The following is a 14,703-nucleotide window of genomic DNA, read 5'->3' on the forward strand; positions in this document are numbered from 1 at the left end:
CAATGAAAAAGTTTTTAGTCTTTTTAGTTTTGCATACAGGTCAGGCATATTTTCATCAACCCGAGGAGAATTTTTGGACAGTAAGAGTCAAAGGATTTTATCTGGGAGGGGAAGAGAGCAAGGGTGAAGTGGGGTAAGTAGATCCCCCCAACAGAACAACATGGTTTAGCACTACCTGATTTTAAAAGTATGTTTAGAGCTACACAGTTAAGGCTCCTATAAACAACACAAACAGAAAGCTATAATGCAAAGTGGAAAGGTGTGATAATGAAGCTGGGCAGAATACAACAAATAAGCAGAGTGTGGGATTTTGGATGCAGATCCTTAAGGAGAATAACAACAGCCATATGGAGTATTATATTAATAAAGTGGTAGAAAGTATTCTAATAACTAAGCTAACATGAGCATGGAGAAAGGAGATTTTGCTGACAGGGATGACTGCAATTAGGGACACAGAGAATAGGCAAGAGGGGGCTGGAATTTATTGGAGAAAAATGGCAAAGGAACCAAGGTACTGGGAGGAAATAACTAGAGAAGGAAAGGTAACAGAATGAAAAGAGGCCAAGAAGACATTTGAACTTCAGGCTAGACCAGACCCTGTATTCACTATCAGGGATTGCTATCAGATTATAGGCAAAGAGAAAGGGAAATCTGAATAACTGAAAGACCTGCCCTGATAGAGATTTTAGTTGAATTCAGAACAGAAGCTGTTGTTAAAGGGAGAATTAGTAGAGCATGTAAAATATTGTATGATAACTACGGGAATCAGTCAGAGGAGGTTAGAAAAGATTGGGAAGAGTGACTGGATATGCAATTTACACGGGAGAAATGGGAGGACATATGTGTGGTTCCCAAATATGAAACAAAGTATAGAAAATGTAGGATTTTGGCTTGGAAGTGTTTGCATAGTTATTTTTGTACAACAAGCAAACTCCATAGAATTTTCCACAGGTAGACTGCAAATGTTGGAGGTGTGATGGGGAAGAAAGAGGTAACTGGGAACATATGTTGTTGGCGTGTTATGAGTTGGCAAACTCTAAAAACTCTGTATTGTACTCTGTCAGAAATATTGGTTGAACAAATAGGTGCAAGTAAGGAAATATTTTAATTGCCTAGACATAGTAATACCATATTAAGTTTAATTTTGGTGGCTCCCAAAAAAATGCAATTACTAGAAAATGGAAATCAAAGTATAAACCAACTTTATTTGAAGTAATGAATATTGTAAGAGATAAAAGAATTGGAAGCGAGATCTTTAGAAAAGGATATGAGCAACTTACATAGACAAATGGAAATTGTTTGAACAATAAGTGCAGAATAATATTTTGGAAGAGGAGTAATATTTAAGGGAAGGTAGGAATTGATCAATTTATGTAATGCTATATTAATGATAATTATACAAAAGAACATATGTGACATATAATGTTTGTAGCTGGGACAATGTCAATGTGGTTTGTTTTCTTTTATACAAATGTATTCCTGCCTATGTCTTAAGTGATAATTTAATAAATGTGCTAAAAAAAAGAGGCTGGTGTGTTAATACTGCTAGCACTAAAAGCCACATCTGAAAAAACCTTTGGTTTATGGACATTTGTGTCAGGAAGTTCATGGTTTAGTTCAGTGTCACCTGAACAAGTTATGCAGGGAACTAATGTAGAAAAATGTTGTTGTCTTAAGCAAGGTGCACAGTAGTTAATGTTGAGTGTTAAATTATGTGACTGTCATGCCTCACAGTTAATGAGTAGAAGTAAACAGTAAGTGTGTTAACCATGGAGGGATCTACTTCACATAATTGAATTTTCACTTATCCAAAATTTAAAAGGATGAGACTACTTCACCAAAAACTTACTTTCAAGAACACTCGGATCACCACAGTTTTAGTCCGGGAAAGGAGCCACTTGGCCACTATGAAAAAATAAACCAAATCAAGTCCACCCAAGTGGGCGGCTTTGACACCTACACCCCCGTAACTAAATATACCAACTCTGAGATCACACTACAGTGAGGAAAAGGCAATGTTCCCCATGGTGGCCAAGTGTTTCCTTTCCCAGAGTAAAATTCCAGTGATCTGAGTGTTCATGAAAGTAAATAATCTCTTCCTTTTAAGTTTTGGGGAAGTGAAAATTCAATCATGCAAAGGAGATCCCCATGGAGAGATGTGGAGTGATTTACATCTGTACAGACTCAAGGTGCAGTTCAGAAGCTGACAGTATAACCAAGTGACTGGCATAAAATGTATAACTTTATGCAAGTCCGATCCATCCAATGGTGTAAAGTCATATCAAACTCCCTGTACACTGTGAACAGCTAATGCCACACAGAGAGTTTACTGTTCAAGTATGAAACATAAGTAGTTTGCTGTGCCTTTTTATTTGTATCACATGCATACCTTAGCAAGGAAGAAAAAAATGTAAAAAAGGGAACAAGGTGAACCTAAAATGGAACTCTAAAAACAGAGCATGCTGGTACAGGAATTAGTGTCACGTGCTGGTGTATAACTTAAATGCAGATACAAGAAAAGGTAAAGTGGATGGCTGTCAAGATAAACATAGGTAGGCTTTGGTAAATAGTCTTTCATGTCTCAAAAACAGCTAAACTAACCCTGCAGCCTGATATTGTTCCAGTATTAGCTGTTATGCAGAGAAAATGCAGGTAACAGTAAGGACTGATGCATAAGAACAGAGGAAGTGTGTGAAATAAATAATTTACATATATAAACTTAGGATAATGACACTACTCCTCAAGCCAGCTAATGCCTTGGGGCACACAAGCCAAAATTTAACTGAAATGAAACTTAGCAGTATGAATATAATCCAAAATGTACAGAGTTATGAAGTACTGTGCAGAACACCACAAAATGTACTTTTTCACATATAGGTATATCAGAGGTCAAAGACAGAGCAAACAATTGTGTATTGATTGTTATTGAGAAAGTATTAGATTAAATTGGTATGATTTTTTAAAGTAAAAAAAAAAGTCATATAAAAAGAAAACGAGCAAAGGTTTAAAGCAGACACCATAGGAGAGTTTGTTCTTGTATAAAAACATTTGTTAAAATAAATGTTTAAAACATTAAAAAATGAACTCGTTTTAAACATAAATGACAGTTATGGTTCCCAGCTGTCTGAGTGATGATGTCACCAAACAGAGATGTATTTTAATACCTTGCATATTTCCGTTTCTTTGGGAAGCCTGTAATTGCTCTGTGGTCACCAACATTCTGATAGCATTTGAATGGGAGCGTGCACTTGGTTCACTGCAGAGACATCTCACTTCTGGGTGAAATCATAACCGCAGCGCAGCCAGTATTATTTTGGTCTTTCCTCTCTGTTTTAATCTGTACCCTGGGGATCAAGGACTTGGAGAAAAAGTGTTATGGATCAAACCAGTCCAGTTCAGAGAAAAGGCATCCATTTTCCTGTTTCTGGAGTTGTTGTCCTGCCACCTTTAGAAAGACAAACAAGTCTATCTCTGGTGTACCCCACAACCTGGTCAGAACCAAAAAACATCCCTAATTAGCTCTATTTGTAGGAGGTTGCTTGGGATCTGCTCAGTCTGTCTGCTAACCCAATCATTTCTGAGGGACTGTAACTTGTAGTAATCATAGCCATTTCCTAGGCTTGCAAGGCAGATAAAAACAATGACTCCCTTACTTGTTTATGTACCACATCTCACTTTTATTGCCCATCCTCACCTGGAAAACCCTGTACTGCAGAGAGGTGGGGAAGGCTTTCAGTGTAAGGATCACAGCCATCACTTCCTTGATGTTTTATGTCCCTTTTCCTTACTTTGCCCTCCCACATATTTGAGAACCCTTCAGGGTCCAAGTTGAGCCCTCCAGGCTAGATCTGAGGAATCTGATCAGATTCAAAGATGGAGATGCCCCGAAGTGCATTACCAGATTCTGAACAAACTTGCCTTAAGCAGACTAATGATAAAATGGAAGCTACTGCAACTGTCAAATAGCCAAGGTCTGCATACAATTCTCAAGCAGAAAGAACAGAGGAAATGCTTCTTATGTAAGAAACTCTGTTTGCATGCCCAACTATTTCTGTACTTCCTACAGTTTTGTTAAACGTATGGGTAGAAAGGGTAAAGAGAATTATCCTGGTTCTTCTCATTGAGGCAACTTTTGTTCTCACCCCTAGAGAAAGAATCACCATTACACTCTGCTTGTGGTGGTGGACTTATTTAGCCTACAGTCAAGAGCCCAGGTGCACCCAAACCTGACATTTATGTATCTCAAGCATCTTAACATTATGAAGGAGGACAGGAAACCTAACACTACAAAATCATCTCTGCATTATAGGAGAACAGCAATGTTTGGCATCTGTTCTTTTCCTGTATTTTTGTAGTTATAGTGTATGGGTTAGTCAGGGGTACCTGCCTTCAGCTTTGTGTTAGCTATTATCTTTAAACCACTTTTAGAATGTACTTACTAGTGAATAATACGTGTATTTATTTGCCTCATTTGGAGTTAGGAGAGTGGCAAGATAAGTAATTCAAACATGTGGTTCTACTGAAGCCTTAAAAATCAGAGCATTAGTTTAAGTATGGTAAAGGTGACCATTAAGCTTACCTGAAAACCACTAACCCTTTCATTCACTCCATCTCAGTGGTTTATGATGATTACTTAACCCAATGGGAACGCTCCCCTTTGCTAGGAGCAAAGTGACTATCTGATGATCCATCTTAGGGCTATGATAGAAAGAGTAACAGGATGCTGCTTTCCAAGAGGTTCCAGGATTTCTGTTTTGCATCCCAAACCCATATCCCAGACAGTGTAACAATGTTCAAGACATGTAATGGTGAGTAGATGTGTACCCCCCTTTCATTCTGAACTGCAGAGTAATGTGCCAGCATTACACTCTTGCCCTTGGTTATCTTAATTGTCATCTTGAACTTACAAATGGCTTCCACAAGGAAGCACATTTGGAGTGGAAGGTCCCCTCAGTCACAAACCACAGAAGGAGAGCTAGTCATCAGTCCTTGATCCAGCCTTCCCACATCTGGACCTCTGACTTCAGTTAATCAACCCCAAAACTGCTGGCATTACAGCTTGGGCCCATGTCTCTTTACCAACAGACTGGACATGGAAGGTGCAGAATTTCCTAAGAACAAATACTTGTTTTCTGTGCTCTTCTTCTTGATCTCATACCGAAGACTTTCTAGCAACGTTACAGACTACATTATGTAGTAATGTGAAGGGGAGGGTGCACTGTGCTGTAACATGAATAATGCATTTGTACTTATTTTTCAGATTGCATTAATGCATTATATTTTCTCTGCAGGTACATAGTCCGTCATGGATGCATCACCAATCGTACCTCATGCAGCCTGTAAGTTATCTTTTTTCTTTGTTTTGGTTTGGTTTCTTGATGCATTTTTGAGCATTTTGGCTAGCATCAATACAACAAAAGCAGGGAGGAGTTTCCAAAGTACATAATATGCACATATGTATGTATGTATGTATGTGTACAGCTGCAAAATCCATCAGTAATATATGTATGCTTAGGTGTAGTACAACTGATACTGATAGTGCTGTGTGCTGGTTATACATCCAGTTCAGGGTACAGCCTTTTACACTAACTTGCTAAGTCTGGATTCTAAACCTGATATTTCAGCAAACATATTACTGTGCCTGATAGAGGATATGTAGTCCAAAGGTTTAATAAATTTCCATTTCTAATGGAGCCTGTGTTCTTAAATGATTAAAGACAGAGGGCCTTCTCAAAATTATTATTCAGGCATTAGAAATATGTGAGTAAGCAACTCTCAGTAATAAATTTTAGTCACTTTAGCTTCCTAAGAACTGGGGTGGCAAATTCTGTTATGTTTGTGAGGGAGAGACAGAGACCCATATGTACCGTTTACATTAAAAGATCACTCCTCATGGTAATTATTTATTAAAACTACTGGCAAGTCAGTACAAAACTCAGAGAAATTTGATATTAACTAGAGGACAATAGGTTTATTAGTCATAATTGGCTCTGTTACAGCAATCAGGCTAGGTTGAGATTGGGAATAAAGTGAAGCCAGAAGACAATTAAGCTTCAACCCTTTATAAATTGTTTGATTGTCCTTTGGTTGTTAACCTGGAAAAAGTAGTTATTCACATACATCAGTGTTTCTTTATATGACTTCTTTATTTTAAAAGAAGTAAAATCAGTAATTTTAATCGTGTTTAACAGGATAGTAAATACAGTACTTGAAAGGGGTCTATATTAAGAAGTCCAAAGTTCAAAAGAATGAGTGGTCTTACATCGACTGCAAATAAGCAAAACCACAGAATGTCGAACATCCGGAAGAACGATTTTTTTTTTTCCCAGGGAAAAACAAAATCACTAGGCCATTGTTAGGACTTGACCATTTCCTCCACTGTGGTGCAATCTCAGAGTTGGTATATTTCAGTGTGGGGGGGGGGCATAACCCCCCCACTTTTTTTTTTTGTCTGTGGATATGTTTTTCTTTTTTTTTTTTGGGAGCAGCGATTTTTTTCTATGGGAAAAAAAATTGCTGTTTCGTACTTTCGACATTGTGTGGTTTTGGTTATTTGGTGTTGATGTAAGAGCATAAGCTCTTTTGAAGTTTTGATGCAGACCCCTTGAAAGCAAGAGGCAATAGTGTCACTGCAAAAGAAGCTAGAAAAGGTGTGATCTTGTGAACTCTAAACCTCTTAGGATTTTTTCACTTTGCCAGGTACTAAGGTTAAGCTAGGGAGAAGATTGGAGGGAATTATTTGCAGACAGTAACCTGTGACACAGAATCGGTATAGATTCAGTGCTAAACATAAATGACAAGTTCATATGAAATTTTTTATAACTTGATTAGCAACAAAGTGAGCAGACGGGAATTAGCTTCAGTAAGGCATTTCATTGGGTCACAAAAAAGAAAGCCTTAGTTAACCTCAGTTTTTTTTGGGGGGGGTTGTTTTTTGGGGGTTGCAGCCTTAAACTGCAGAATTGGAGAATTGGCTTAAAGGAAAATTAGAGAAATGGTGCTGAGTTATGACAAAGCCAGAGGTGACCAGCATGGTATCGCAAGTGGTAGTTCCAGGGTTATTAAATGTATTTGTGTTTACTTTCTGGTGAAGAACAGATCATTATCAATTTGCTGACAATGCAGTGCAGCATAAGGGGAGTGGCTGCATTCCTGAATGTGCCGTCCTTCTGATGAAATGTTAAACCGAGACCCATTCTGCCCGAATTGTTGGTTGCTCATATGGATGTAAAAGATCCCATGGCACTCATTGAAGAGAGTAGGGGTCCTGTATTAAATATAATATCTACAATATTTACATTATTTATATATTGTGCATTATTTATTTACAATCTTTTCCAAGCAGTTTTTCATCATTTATTTAACTTCATATATATATATGTCTTTCTTTTCATATGCATCCATTTTATGACTCCCACCCTTTTTCCCACAGCCACAGTCTTATTTTTTGTAATATTTCTGCCAATATCAATTTTCCATTAAAATTTATCTCATTCAGTCTTTCATTTCATTTAGTCCATATTACATAAAACATTTTCTTTACAAATGCATTCCCTTCTTTTACTTTTATAATATCCACATTCCAACATATCTATGTTACTATTTTCCACTTCCTTAATTCCTTCCAGGTAATTGTTTTTGCATAACTTTTCCCATAATTCCTTTACCCTTTTACTTTTAAAAAAATATTCATTTTTTTCAACTTCACCACAATAACTGCCTATTCTATTTTTTATATGGCATATTGGGTCTATAGTACCATATTAAAAGTTGAAATAACAGACAACATAAACCTCAACATGTAAACATCGAAAGGCAATATAATCGATATGTTAAAATGTTGAAAATCAAAATGTTGAACTATCATAGTTGGCCAACATCGCATCCTGGTTGCTAGTGAACAACAAAATAAAGTTAAACAACCCTATTCCTCACCTTAATTATATATAGTTATATGTAGTGCAAAACAAAGTAAATAACCACTTGTGACATGTATAAGCAAGTAAACAAATCATAAATTGTCCAAAATAAACTAGTGTATGTATTTGGTGCATTTGTTTATATACTTAATAGTACTATAGTTTTAAAAGCATAGCTATCGCACTCGCAAATAAATTTATACAATATAAAATGAACATATACCTTTATTACGTTTCAAATAACATTTGAAATGTAGTGTATTCTTTTAAATATCTTACTGTAGTACTTTTGAAGTTGTATGCAATGTCATAGTTACGTATTACATCACTAAACAGTGTGGCCAACTATGATTCTTCGACATTCCTGTTTTCAAGATTTAGTTGTTTCGAAATGCAGACATTTGGATTTTTATGTGTCGAAGTTTACGTTGTCGATTAATTCAATGTTTGATGTCATAATATAGACCCGGCATATTCGCTTTTAGTTGGAATTTTTTTATCAATAATCTCCATGAAAAATCTCCACACACTGTACATATTGTTACACCATTCTTTCATTTTTATCACATTTTTTTCTTCAATTCCTTACCATGGATAAACACCATAATATTGTTCATTATGTTCAAATACCATGTTTCCCTTTATCCCTCTATATCACTTCTCTATTTCCACAGTATTATTTTTTCTTTATATTCTTTCTTTTCCCCATTCACAACTTTTCTCTCTTAAGTTTACTCTTCATTTACCATATTTTTTTATACTTATTAATGACCTAGTTTCTTCTTTCATCCTTCTCAACACTTTGTATAAATTTATGGACACTGCATACACCACCGGATTTATCAATCTCTGCCCTTCTTCCTTAACATATAATATTCCTCTTTTTACTGGGTTCTGTCTGGATCCCCATATAAACGAAAATATAATTGTCATTAGTTCTTTCTCACATTTTGTAGAGATCATAAAAACATTTGCCAAGTATGCAGTTTTTCCCAATAATACAATATATATTAAATGCACTGTTTTATATGACAACTTGCATGTCCTCCCAAATAAACATATTATCTTAATTTGTTATTAAATCTTTCCATTGCTGTATTTTATCTATGTCATTTCCAAATGTTATACCTAATATTTTTATCTCCTTCATGTTAAACTGAATATTTCCTATCTTACCTTCTTCCTCCTCTAATCCTATGCTCTTATCCCCATTTATGCTCGTGCCAATGGCCTTCAAATATTTTAAGTATCTTAACAGCTTCCTCCATCCATTCTTTGCTCTCTGTTACTTGTACTGTATCATTCACTTATGAGAACATAATTGGTACTCTAATTCCTTCTGTAGTCCGATATTCTGCTACCTTTAATGAAGTATTTATTTTACTAGCCACCGCATTCATGAGCAATGCAAATAAAATACTACTCGACGGACATCTGTTTGTTATGCCACACTTTATGTCTTATTTTCTGGCTTAACCATCCATTCTCTAATGTTTTTACTTTATTTTTCTAATACATTGTAACAAAAATCTTTTGTACCTTCTCACGTTCATTATCTCTCATAACATTTCATGCTGTATCTTGTCAAATGTTTTAGTCACCTGCCATAATTTTAACTTCTATTTTCCTGTTAGTTATGTCATCTACAAGTTCTCTTACTTTCATCAATAATTAATGGACTTCCTTTTCACTTTCTTCCAAATGTTGTATCCTCTAATATTTTATTTTCCAAACTCATGTATGTTATTTTCATGCAATCAGAATTAAGTGCTATCAGCCTCCAATATCGTGTGTCTTCTTTCCCTTTTTTCCATTATATATTTCTTCCTGTCCAAAACCTTCCTCCAGCCATTCATTTAACACTTGCACAAAAAATAACTTCTTGCAATCTAACATATCTCTGTACGTATGATATTCTATCCCATCCAGTCCAGTCCAGTTGCTGACTCTAATTTACTAATCTTAAATGTATTATTCACCTCCTCTATTATTTATTTTTATAAATCTTGCTTGTCTTGTTCTGTTAGTTTTTTTAATGTTCCCCTTTTGTTTTCTTTTTATCTTATTTTCTTCAAATGTTTTTCTATATATTCTTTTACTACATTCATTAGTTCCTGTTGACTTCTCACACTTTCTCCTTTATTTCTCTATAATTCTTTTTTCTTTTGCTATACGACTCAAGGTGCCACATTTTTTCCTTTGTAGAAAATACCTTTGTTTAGATAGATGCTTTTTGATCTTCTCGAGTCATCTCATATATTTCTATCAAAAAATTATCTTGTTTTTTTCTAAATCAGCAAATACATATTTGCTTACTTCTTTATATTTTTTTCTTTCCCCGTTTTCTTTTTATACCTTGCCATTCCAAGTAATTTGTCTTGGAAACTTCTCCACCATGATGTCCAATTCTTGTAGAATTATTTCATTCCTACATGATCTTTCCCCAATTGCCTAATCATTTCTACGCATTTTTATCTCTTTTTACTTTTTAAATACCTTTATCTATTTTAAAATATCCATTTCTTTCTTGAATCTCTATCCAAATTGCCAAATGATCTGAAAATCCTGTAAATACCTCCCTTCTTGTATTATTTTTAAACTTTCAGAAAAATAAAATAGTCTGGCTGTGTTCTTAAATTACTTCTTTTGCATGTCCACTGTTTATTGTTCTAAATATATAACTTTCCACTTTTTATCACTTTTAATATTGTTTTTACATCACCACCCCTTTTTTCTTAAGTCACAGTTCAAGTCACACACTAATATCAAGTCCATGGTTATACTTGCATAATCTAGAATTTTCTTGAACATATCCTCTCTCCCTTTCTTTGTCACATATGCGTAGTTTGTTATAATTCTATAAACCTGACTTTTCCATCTCACATCCACTATCATTACTCTACCCATTATAACCAAGGTAAAATCCAAAATGTTTACTGATTTTTTGCCTAGTATTCCTATGTCTGAAAACATCTCTTTTGCTATATTCCAAATAATCTTACCCCTGTAACTTTTCGGTTTGTAATTTGCCTTCTTCTATTAATATTGATCTTCTAAAATAATCATGTTCAGGTCAGGTGCTGCACACCATTTTAATACATTATTCTTCATTTTACCTTTTTTATACTATTAACATTATTTGCTAAAATCCTCAGCTCTTTATTTACTTTATTTTCCTTATCTTCTTGCTTATTTTCTTCTTATCCTTTCCCTTTCTTATTTTCTTTCATACCTACACGAATGAATTTTATTTTCATATCTTTTACCCGTTTCCCAATGGATTTTTCTCTCCCTTTCACCACTCTCCAATTCATTTCTTCTTCACTTATCTGTGACATTCCTTTATTTCATTTTTTTTTATTATGTTTTCTTCTTCTCCTCAGTATTTTATATTATTTGCTTATCTTGCACTTTTTCTTGCTCTTGTTCTATTTCTTATTCTATCTCTTGAGCAATGTCTTGTTCTTTACTTGCTTTCTCTTTATTTTCTTTTATACTTTTACAATCCATTCATAAATGGCCTGTTTTGTCCACATTTAAAACATTTCAATTATTTTTTTTTTTGCATCATGACCCACTTTGCCACGTATATAGCATTTCCTTTTTGTCACATTTATTAAAATGGTAACTTAAGTTTTTTGTTGCCCCCAATATTTCTCTGTACCTCTATTCCCATCCAGATTTATCGTACTTGGGATATGCATAATCTTTTCATTTTCCATTTTTAATGCAACACTTCATTCCCAGTCCCAGTCCACAAACCTCTTGTTGTCATAAATTTTAATGATAGCCATCACATCTTGGATCTATATTACAACGTCGAACTCACAGGAGTCCGAACGTTGTAATATTTTACCCAAATGTTCGAAATACAAAAATAGCTAAGTCACGGCACACCGATGTTTTTCCCAGAGAAAGTATAACTAACATTCAGCATCCAACTGCAACATACTTCAGCTTGGGAGGATGTAAAATTGGGGGAGGTGTCTACACTGCAAAGTGCAGGACAGGTCCTGGGGTACTCTTGAATACAAGACAAAATTACCAGGACAATGGCTGTGGGGAAACTTTATGTTGGGTTACATCGACAGAGAGAATGATGCAGATATTGAGGAGGTTGTACTGCCATTGTACATAGCCTCATAGTAATACTTGCACTTCTGGGCACAATTTAGGGAAGAAGAGATAAAATTGGTAGAAGTGTATAAAAGAAGGCATCCAAAATTATCAGAGAATTATAAACGGTCTGAGCCTAAGGAGACATTTCTTTTACAAGTGTGGACATGATGTGGATTCAGAGTTATAAATAACCACAATGATGAATTAAATTCAAAAGAAAGGATATGGGTGGAAGAAAGGAAGGGGAAATATTTGGCAAGTCAGTGGGTGAGGTATAAAATTGTAAGTTGATTTTTCTTAATTGTTCTCGGAAAGTTTGGTTGAGAACAATTTGGTTAGTCTTCTAAAATTTCTGTGAGACTGGTATATTGGAGGAGAATTTATTTTGCTAGAATGTTACACTGAATTAATGTCATTTTTCTGAATATCTGCTTTAGTATTTGCATGTCACTGAGTTTAGAGTTAGACTAATGAGGTTTTAGGTATTGGTACATTTAGGGTTATAGAGTATGTAGGATGCAGAGTCCTGTGTTCTGGTTCTGGGCAGACTTCACCTCACACAAGAAATACTGCAGATAATTACGTGTACCATCGTGCTTTGTGCACTTACATTAAATTTATGTTTAGATAATTTTGTTTTACTTTTTTGATTATTTGGACTTGATTATGTTGTTTCTAAGAAGTTTTTCAGATGTCTACCCTTTGCCTTTAAAATAGCTTTGAGGAAGTTTTCACAAAAAGGGAGTGAGGTAAGTGGAGCGAGTTGCCATATAATACAGTGTGGCACAATACAACATTGGGCTTTAAAAAGACTTGTGACACCTGCCTGCAAAATAAAATAAAATAAAGAGGAAGAGTTCTGGGGAGGGAAGCTGCAGCAAACTGGCAACCTCTGTATACTTCAGTCATCTTCTAGCACAGTCCTAAGTTCTGTGAGTTCTCAAACGCAGTGCAGCTAATGCAAAAAGCAAGGCTGAAAATTAACAGTAATCAAAGTAATAGCTGGCACACAGGTATAACTGCAAAGAGGAAGGAGTCCAATAAGTAAATAAACTCAAGAACATGCTTTTTAATCTTCCAGTAGTTAAGGCCATAAGCTGTGGTATGCATTTCTTCACTTAAAAACACACTATTCAACTGTAACTTTAAGTACTGTTTCAGCTGGAAACTAGAGAAGATTTTGAGACTTCCACTGGCTACAGATACAGTTTCAGTCTGAAAAGATGACTGCAAATGTGCCATAAAGGTCTGCCAGTTCTTAGAGGGGCAGCTCAGAAGCATCTGCACCTACAAGTCAAAAGACTTGGTATATAGACATGAGCTTTGACATTTTGCAGGAAAAATATGTGCACAGCTCTCCAAATAACTGTTGCATGATTGCATTCCCAGAATAGTTAGTGGGTGTCTGCCAGAGTTTGTTGGAAGCCTTTACAGTGTTGAAAAAAAAGACAGTTAAAGTTTTGTTTAGCTTAAATAGTGTCTAGTAGGCATAATACAAAAAGTTAATTTTTTAAAAGGATCACAGGTATGTACTAGGTAATGGCCCTGAAGCCTTTACAAGCCTAGCCCATAGGATTACCCTGGCATCATGCCACCTGACCTTAGTTTCCAGTTCCTCTGTCGGGTAGAGCCACTGGAGTGATCCCCGGGGTGAATTTTCTGTTTCCCATCCACTCATCAAGATTTCTGTTGAAGAGGGCCAGTGAGGTGCTCTGCTTGACATGTATGGGAAGTCTATTCCATAGCATGGGTCATCTCTGGGTTATGAGCCTGTCCCTCCAGCATGTTCTGTTGATTATGGTAATGAGCTTGAGATCTCTGGAGTGTGTGGTGCTGAGGGATTGGGATTTCTTTAGATATAGCATTTCTAACAGAGCTGGGTCAGACGTGGCTTTGTAAGTCAAGCAGAGGTCACCTCTAAGTAGGTGATATGAGACAGAGAATAGTTGGAGTTTTTTGAGTCTGTCCATATATGACAAGTGTTTAAGGCCTAGGATCCTCTTTGTGAGGTACTTTTGTGGCCTTTCCAGTTGTTGAATGTGTCTAGTGAGGTACATGCCAAATGGGGCATTGTACTCAATGATTGGCCTAATGAGGGAAAAGTAGAGGAAGACAATGACCTCTTTCTTCCTGGATGTAAAACCCTTAGTAATGAGATGTGCCACATAGAAGGACTTTCTGACCACAGTGGCAACGTGGTGGTCATAAGAGAGTTTTCTGTCAACTTGTGTTCCCAGATCTCTGTGTTAAGTGGACTACCATCAGTGTGGTAATTCAAGGGAACTGGATTTTTCCCAAGGGGGATGATGAAGCACATTTTTTGGCATTGAGCTTAAGGCCATGGTTCTGACACCAGTCATTGGTCTCATTGAGGCCTTTCTGTAGGATGTCAACATCACTTGGGGAGTTAATAGTAGCTCCTAACTTGCAATCGTCTGTGAACTTTGTCAGCCAGTGTCCCTTCGTGTTGGCTTGGACTTCAGAGAAGCAGATACCAAACGGGAGAGGACCCAGGACCGAATCCTGTGGGACTCCATTCGTGACTGGTCGGCAGTCTGACTTGGAGTCAGCTACTTTCACACTGTGGGTTCCATCTGTGAGCCAGTTTGCAACCCACCTAGTGATGTAGGGTTTGATGCCTAGCTTAGTGAGTCTTTCTATGATT

The 14,703-nt window shown here is 36.1% G+C and overlaps 1 protein-coding gene across 4 annotated transcripts in view; it reads left to right on the plus strand.

Annotated features, from left to right (window-relative positions):
• Positions 1-14,703, plus strand: part of RBMS2 (RNA binding motif single stranded interacting protein 2) — a 1,165,202-nt gene that overhangs the window by 956,928 nt on the left and 193,571 nt on the right. For all 4 annotated transcript variants that reach the window (XM_044083632.1, XM_044083630.1, XM_044083631.1 and 1 more), the window contains exon 10: positions 5,292-5,339. In XM_044083632.1, coding sequence (XP_043939567.1) covers positions 5,292-5,339 — 48 coding nt within the window. The remainder of the gene's footprint in view (positions 1-5,291; positions 5,340-14,703) is intronic.

The sequence above is a fragment of the Protopterus annectens genome, chromosome 9.part0 (assembly GCF_019279795.1).
Source record: "Protopterus annectens isolate FY-2018-M chromosome 9.part0, PAN1.0, whole genome shotgun sequence".
Taxonomy (NCBI): Eukaryota; Metazoa; Chordata; order Ceratodontiformes; family Protopteridae; genus Protopterus; species Protopterus annectens.